A 9,013-nucleotide genomic window follows, 5' to 3' on the forward strand; every position below is an offset into this window, starting at 1 on the left:
CCTACAAAAAGCTAACATTCAATTTAAGTTATTTTAATACAAAGCTATTAGCTTTGGCCCCTCCAAAATAATAATAATAATAACTCAATGAATTTTTCAACTTTGGTCCCTTAAAAAATACTTTAGGTTTTTAAACACTAAGTTTGCTTTGACCCCACCAAAAAGGTTAATAATTCAATTTAAAATGTTTTAAAATAAAAGTTTCTATATTTAGTCCCTCCAAAAAAAAATCATAATCTAATTTGAACTATTTGAAATTTTTAACACACATTTTTTAGCTTTAAACTTCAAACTTTTTTAATTTTATCTCACCCCTCCAACATAAACTTTTTGGCTTTCCCCTACTTGTTCTCATTAGGGATGACTGTGGTTAGATTGAGTCAAATTTATTGTACACTCAAACTTGATTCAAAATTAAACCCAAGCACTCGTACTTGACTAAACTCAACCCATCCATAAAAAAGTAGACCCCAAATTTCAAAAAAATTTGACCTAATCGAATTGAATCGAGTCAAAATTTGTCGACTTCAAGTGAAATACACATCCCTAATACTCTCCATATCTATTTTGGTTAAAATACTAATGTTTTTCTTAAAATTAGAAAGAATTTATTAAGGAAAAACCACTTTAGGTTTTAATTAAAATAATTAATGGTGTTAATTATTTGAATTAACTAATATATTTTTATAAAAAAATCCAAATTGTGTCATATTAAAATACGAATGTACTACTAACATGTTGGCTCAATTGGTAAGTAGCTTGACATTACTTAAACATATCTTGAATTCATGTCTTTTGTATGCAAAAATTTCCCACGAGAGACTTATCCACCAAAATTAGGTGGGCCAAATTAATCAGGCAAAACATTGGGGGAACCGGGAGGAAAAAAAATACAAATGCACTGGCCATGAATAATAAGTATATATACCAAATTTCAAATTTCAATATAGAGAGAGACCAAACTAGATTTTGACCTATAAATTTGTAGAAGTAAACTTCCATGAGCTGCATCACTGAATTTCTTTATTTACAGTAATTACAGTTCACGCGGTTTTGTGGGATCCAACATTCACACCAAACTCCGCGTATTCTCTCTCACGATTCTCTTTGTTTTTCGTTTTAGTCCTGAAAAAAGGTTGTCTTTGTTATTAAGCTGTCTTCCCTCAGATAATATGAAAAGACAATCCCTTTTCTCTTCTTTGTATTAACTCTTCTTTCTTCTTCTTCATCCTCACAACAAACATGGTGACACCGATACTGTTACTGGCCTTTCTTTTCATAGCCGGATTTGTTAACGTTTACTTTTATTTCTCCCGCAAGAAGTTTCATGCATGGCTTCAATCTTTCTTCCCCGAGAAAACACCCAAGGTTGTGGTTTCGGTGAAGGAGACGACAGATTCGGATTCGAACAAGGCAGAGCTGAAAAGGGTTTTCGCCACCTTCGACAAGAACGGCGACGGGTTCATAACGAAGCAAGAGCTGAGGGATTCGCTCAAGAATATTAGGCTGTTCACGACGGAGAAAGAGGTTGAAGACATGGTCGTCAGAGCCGATGCCAACGGAGATGGATTGATCGATTTCGACGAGTTCTGCATCTTATGTGGCGGTGGAGATATGAGGGGTGGCGGCAGTGACGACGGCGGTGACGAAGATGAACTTAAAGAGGCTTTCGATGTGTTCGATAAAGACAAAGACGGGTTGATTTCGTTTGAGGAACTGGGTTCGGTGCTGAGTTCGTTGGGGTTGAGTGAAGGGAAGAAGATGGAAGATTGTAAAGCAATGATAAGGAAAGTTGATATGGATGGTGATGGAATGGTTAACTTTGATGAATTCAAGAAGATGATGAAAAACGGCGTCGGATTTGTTTCAGTTTGCTAACCCTAATTTCCTCCATGATTAAAGCTTTTGAAGTAAGGCTTTCATCTCTATTTATCTCGCAAATGATTTGAGGTTTTACTTTCTCTGTTATGTTGAAATTTGAGATGAATTAAAGAAAGGGGATTGGATCTCAAATTTTGGAACACAAGAGGGACTAAAACCATAATTAGACCATTTATGTAAAGACAACTCCTTTTGGATTTTTTTCTTCTTTTTTTTTTTTAACCATTTCGAACATGTTTCTGACACATTGGATAGGGATTTACTTTGAGTTCAGTCATGAAAATGTTTCACCAACAATCCCTTTAATTACCATCTGAAATCTGTAACACTAGGTTGTTGTGTCTGTATATATAAATGTGTTGTATCTGTACATATATGGTATGAACTTTGAAGCAAAATCCTGCTCTTTCATATCCAATTTGAATTACAGAAGCAAAGAAATGGAGAAATTTGGTCATTCTCTCCATTTCCCTGTGTAACTAATGATGGTGCTCATTTAATATTTTTTAATTAATTATAGTTTTCTATTTATTGATCAATCAATTTAAATCGATACTGTTTAGACTCATTATGAAATCAATTCTCACAACTCAATTTACTTTATTTATAGCATCAAGATTTAAACGAGATTTAATGTCTTGTCTAATAAATTAACTTACGATAAATAATGCATTTATTATTTAAACTATTAGTTTTTATCCGTTTTAATATTAAACTTTTAATTTTTTCAAAATCATACTAAATTTTAGTTTTTATTTCATTTTAGTACCCATGTTCAAAATTTAACGTTAATTTTTGGAAGAAAAAAATGAAAGTTTAGGTACTATAACAGACCAAAATTGACAATTTAGGTATTAAACGCGTTAATTTTTAACGGTGAGTTCTAAAATGAAATAAAATTAAACATTGGTATGATTTTGAAAAAAAAATGAAATTTTAGGTAATAAAACGAATTAAAATTGGTAGTTTAGGTACTAAATGTGTAGTTTACCCATTAACTTATTGTTGTTTCAATTCTTTTAATTTAGGGTAAATCGCACATTTAGTATTTTAACTATTACATTTATTCTGTTTTGGTCCCTAACAATTTTTTAAATCTTACCTAATATTACGTTTTGGTCACATGACGTTAAAAATTAACCGAACTACTGATGTGGTATTTTTTTTTATTTTTTTCAATGATGACTTGGTATTATTTTATTGTGACACATCAACATCATTGTTAATTTTTCAACGGCTGTTGACTAATATGAAATCAAAAACTAAACGTTAGACATGATTTAAAAAATAATCTAATACCAAAACAAAACAAAAGTTATAGTTAAGTACTAAATGTGTAATTTATCCTTTAATTTAAATGATTTAACCGACCACCTCATCAGTAAAGTTGGTCAACTTTCATGATCATAATTAATTTAATATTGGTTGGTTAAGGTTAATGTTACATGTTAATTGAATACTAATTCACCTAGAAATTATTAATACTTTCTTACTTTGAACTATAATTAATAGTGGCTAAACTCACGTAAAAACGTTGTAAAAAAAACAATTCACGTGATAATTCTCTCCGAGCATTAATTCTTCAAATGGTGCGAATGATACAGGGATGAGATTGGTCGCCATGTAGTCAGGGCGAAGCTTGAAGGATTGCCATGCAGTTGAGGCGAAGCTTGAAGGTCGCCATGCAATCGGGACGATCTTGTAGTGAATCTGAAGAAACGAAATAGGTGGCCCCCTTCCCTCATGAATCAAGACAACTCGCCATGCATTCCCGACGTGATTCCTACTGATTTGCGCTGTAATTTGCAGCTGCTCACGGGTGGACCACAAATTATTGTTCATTAAAATTTGTTCTGTAATAATTCCCGGGCAGGGTTTATTGTTGCTATATATTCGGTGTGGGGAGAGTGTTCGATTGTAAGAACTGAAGAAGAAAGAAAAGTGAAGGAAAGGAATAAAGAAAGGTGAAAGAAAGGAAGAGAAAGGAAGAAGAAAGAGGTAATCGAGAATAAGTTTAGCCATATAAATTAGTTTAAATTATTATTTTTTTTGAATATATTACATTATTAATTAGTTAGTTATTTAATTAGTGGGCATAGTTTTTCAATGATGACTTGGTATTATTTTATTGTGACACATCAACATCATTGTTAATTTTTCAACGGCTGTTGACTAATATGAAATCAAAAACTAAACGTTAGACATGATTTAAAAAATAATCTAATACCAAAACAAAACAAAGTTATAGTTAAGTACTAAATGTGTAATTTATCCTTTTAATTTAAATGATTTAAACCGACCACCTCATCAGTAAAGTTGGTCAACTTTCATGATCATAATTAATTTAATATTGGTTGGTTAAGGTTAATGTTACATGTTAATTGAATACTAATTCACCTAGAAATTATTAATACTTTCTTACTTTGAACTATAATTAATAGTGGCTAAACTCACGTAAAAACGTTGTAAAAAAAACAATTCACGTGATAATTCTCCGAGCATTATTCTTCAAATGGTGCGAATGATACAGGATGAGATTGGTCGCCATGTAGTCAGGCGAAGCTTGAAGGATTGCCATGCAGTTGAGGCGAAGCTTGAAGGTCGCCATGCAATCGGACGATCTTGTAGTGAATCTGAAGAAGAAACGAATAGTGGCCCTTCCCTCATGAATCAGACAACTCGCCATGCATTCCCGACGTGATTCCTACTGATTTGCGCTGTAATTTGCAGCTGCTCACGGGTGGACCACAAATTATTGTTCATTAAAATTTGTTCTGTAAAATTCCCGGGCAGGGTTTATTGTTGCTATATTCGGTGTGGGGAGAGTGTTTCGATTGTAAGAACTGAAGAAGAAAGAAAAGTGAAGGAAAGGAATAAAGAAAGGTGAAAGAAAGGAAAGAAAAGGAAGAAGAGGTAATCGAGAATAAGTTTAGCCATATAAATTAGTTTAAATTATTATTTTTTTTGAATATATTACATTATTAATTAGTTAGTTATTTAATTAGTGGGCATAGTTTAGGTTACAGATATTATATAATAAAAAATTAGTTAATTACTTTGTTAGTTTAAGTTAGATTAATGTTGAAGAATTATATTAATTGTTGTTGAATCATATTAAATTAATGACTATGGTTTATTATATGTCGCTATTTTATAAATATAGTTATAGTTTAAATTATATTAAATTATTTATTATATGTTGTTTAATTTTATGTTAGTTTGACTGTTGATAGCCTATATATATAGAAAACTAGTTAATTAGTTGTTTTTAGTTTGTTAGTTTTAGTTTAGTTGAATTATAATAAAAAGTTTATTAGTTTAAGTTATAATTTGTTAATTTTTGTTCTTGTGGAGTGCAAATTCTTGGCATAGATTTCCGTTTTTGACACTGATTATTCGAACTGCGGTTGACTTTCCACTTGCCGGAAGGTAATATAAATTCTCTATTTTAATATAAAATATTAATTATAAATTATATATATTTATTAAAAATATTGAAAAAAAATTGACATATTTTTGTTTGATTGATATACAGATGGAGACATAAAATTGAAGGCATGGGATTGATGCACAACAATATTAAAGAGTTGAGGCTGAAGATCGACATTAAGGGAAAAAAGAGGTAAATATAATATGTTATTATTAATTATTATTTAATATGACTATAATATTTTATTTATATCAATTTTATTGTTATTTTAATTTTACAGTTTAATTGGAGACCATACGAAGATGCAAAAATTATGGCGTATGTGCCGCATGATGTTTTTTATGGGCGTCAATATTGGTGTGCTGTTACACCATTGATTAATTTTGCTTTTGTTGAGATCCTATTTGCGGATAGAGTGCTGAGGTAATTCGACTTCCACCAACCTATTCCACAGAGTCCATGAGATCATGACCTCCTCCAAAACTTAGATGGTCACCGTCAGGTGAATTGGGTTGAGACACATGACCACCTCCACAAATTTGATGGTCGCAATAATAAAAATGTGAATTGGGTTGAGAAGCATGAAACCTACATTAATGCTTGGAACAATAGGGCTTCATTCTTGCCAACTCTTGCCCCCATTCAAGACGATGACTTTAATTTTGAGACTTCGGCTTACCTTGATTATTTTTGGGATAATGGAAAGCAGTTCTTGACAATAAGGGTAGAAAGGCGACAGTTTTTTAGGTTTCAAAAAATATTTGGAAAAGGTGAATACTCTCTACCGAGTGGGAGTTCATCTCAACAACCTGAAGCAGAAATAACCGATGTAGATAACAGCGCACCACAACCGTTCGGCGATGCGGGATCATTGCATCACGCATTTGATGATTCTACTATCTCGGCATATGTACCAGAGTTTGTGCAGCCTGAGGCGCCTATCTACTCTCCCATGTTTGAGTCGACGTATGACTGTGACCAAATGACATCTATGATGTCAAATACCAGTATTTGTCAGTCAACGTTTGCAAGTGAGATGGAAGAGCAAATCGCAATGAATGAGGAGGATGGGTACCATTTTCCCGAGCAACCGCAACGGCCACAACGTATCAAACGCCCGCCCCGCCATTATCATTCAACAACACCCCGACATCGACAATAATTGTAAACTCATTTGTTATTCATATTATGGATTAAATATTTAAATTCCAGTATTTGATTTTGTAATCATAAGTTGTGTTTAGAATTGTTTAACCTTAAAAACTAAAATTTCAATTTAAAATAAACTTTAAGTTGCAAATGTTAAATATTATTAAAACTTAAATTTGATAATATTAAATATATAAATACATAGAAATACATTATGATTACTAATGAGGAGACCTATATCTTGGTAAATTAGGACATTTGTTTTTTGAATGACATTCACCCTTTGGTATGAATACGACTGAACTCAGGTCGACCCTTTGGACTTCTACGAAGCATTGGATTTGGCAGCCATTCGTCACGATCCTTTTTAGGCCAATATGATTCATTTGAGATCTGCCTAAACGTATAGTTGTAGACATTTAATATCCTATGCAGGTGAAAGCATTCATCAACATAAGTGTATGCGCTTACACCAGCATACAAACATGCAGCGACTGCATGAGCACATGGATATTTCCATGCCTGAAAGAGACCACAATCACACCATTTGTGTCGTAAATCAACTCTAAATGTTTGGTCTTCTCCTCCAACGTTATGTCGTATGCATGACACAACAAAAGTACCAACTCGATCAAAATTATGAACAACCATTGATGTTGCCAATATCTCATTTGCTTCTATTGCTTCCACAACTGTAGGAGCCCAAGTGTGACCTCTATTTATTAGACTCTCAATTTCCTTGCCTTTATCGGACCAAACCTTAGCCAACATAAAGTATGTTTCTTTCACCACACTCGTTATTGGGAGATGACGTGTACCTTTTAGTACTGAATTAATGGCCTCAGTAAGGTTTGTAGTCATATGTCCGTATCGGCGACCTTCATCGTATGGTTGCGACCATTTTTCCCGCGGTATTTTTGAAGCCTACTTCCAAACACACTGATCATCATAAAATACCTTCAAATTCTCCAATCTCTTATCAAAATTTGGTCGGCGTAGTTCATATCCTGTATCATCATATATTGTGTTAAACGTCAATTAAAAAAACCCACATAAAAATATATAAATATTAAGAATAAAACTTACCCATGCTTACTATCTCCTTACGAATGTGCGCGTTATGAAACTAGTCGATACTATTCTTACCAATATGACGGATACAAAATGTTGGATATGCATGCGGAGGTATCCAACGATTTCCTGGTCGTTCAATTGCCGCCATAATAAATGTTCCTCTATAGGATATCAAGCAAACTCCATCTTCTCGAACGACATATTGACGTAGATGTGTAAAAAAGAAATCCCAAGCATCTGTTGTCTCTCCCTCAACAATGGCGAATGCAATTGGGAAGATATTTCGCTCACTATCTTGCGCAACTGCCATCAAGAGAACATGTTTATATTGACCATATAACCACGTACCATCTACTTGGATCATACGTTTTCAAAATGGAAATCCTTTAATACATGACTTGAATGCCCAAAAGAGTCTATGAAATATTTTTTTCCCTGACACAAGTTGACCTTCTTTGTCATATGCGGGCATGGTTTGAGACTTCACTATGGTTCTTGGATAAATCACTTTATTGCTTGTAGCAAATGTGGTAGCTCACTGTACGATGTATCCTAATCTCCATACGTCAGCTTCATTGCCTTCATCTTCGCATTCCATACCTTTCCATATTTTACTTGATATCCAAATTGGCTTCGAATAGATGCAGCTAACACTGAACAAGAGATCCTTGGATCCTTTTCAACCATCGCCTTCACGTATTCACATATTACATTTGATTCAATAGTCAGTGGTCTTGTTCGATTGAGTTTCGCAAACATGTGTGAGGACCATTATACCTTGTGATGACCCAAGCATCGTGCCTTTGAATTTTCGACACTCTAATTTTCCACTTGCACTCTGGGCCATATTTAACACATTTCACGTATAGAGTTTTCTGGTTACATGGACATCATCATAGCATTTGATGCAATACTCTTTAATCGCCAGCGTAGCTTCATTTTTTCCTCTGAATTGCATCCCAACTGAAAATTCACCAGAATTTTCTAATGATTCAGCCATTTGGTACGGAGGTAACTGTGGCATGTCTGGGAATTCAGGTGCCCTCATCGCATCATAATCTATCTCGTACATGTGAGGCGTAGCTTTATACGGTGTCGAAACATCATCAATGGCCAAGTCAATTGCATCATTATCACCCAAAACGGGTTCTTCCGTTTCTTCATCTTTGCTTGAATCATCATGAATTTCTCCCCATCGATTTTCAACATCAATATCAACAGTCAATTCCAAATGGTTTATGTTTCTTGTCTCATACTCTGCTGCTGCGGATGTCCCTCCGACTTCATTTCCACTTTCTAATAGTGACATAAAACTGTTTGGGAACCTGTTTGTCGGATCCTCAAATTCACTATCGAAAGCCATTTCAGATGGATTTCGACCCACAACTTTTGATGACTCAGAAACATGAAATATGTTACGTACATCAACAAATAACTCAATAACTGCTATATTGCTTGACTCATGTAGTCCAATCATGG

The 9,013-nt window shown here is 33.8% G+C and overlaps 1 protein-coding gene across 1 annotated transcript; it reads left to right on the plus strand.

The window, feature by feature from the left end:
• Nucleotides 1–1,146: 1,146 nt before the first annotated feature.
• Nucleotides 1,147–2,080, plus strand: LOC120197277 (calmodulin-like protein 3). Its single transcript, XM_039198867.1, has 2 exons — nt 1,147–1,608; nt 1,648–2,080. Exons 1-2 carry the CDS (start codon nt 1,243–1,245, stop codon nt 1,876–1,878), a joined length of 597 nt encoding a protein of 198 aa, XP_039054798.1. The 5' UTR covers nt 1,147–1,242; the 3' UTR covers nt 1,879–2,080.
• Nucleotides 2,081–9,013: the final 6,933 nt, after the last annotated feature.

The sequence above is a fragment of the Hibiscus syriacus genome, unplaced genomic scaffold (assembly GCF_006381635.1).
Source record: "Hibiscus syriacus cultivar Baekdansim isolate YM2019G1 unplaced genomic scaffold, ASM638163v2 tig00117048_pilon, whole genome shotgun sequence".
NCBI classification, from domain to species: Eukaryota; Viridiplantae; Streptophyta; class Magnoliopsida; order Malvales; family Malvaceae; genus Hibiscus; species Hibiscus syriacus.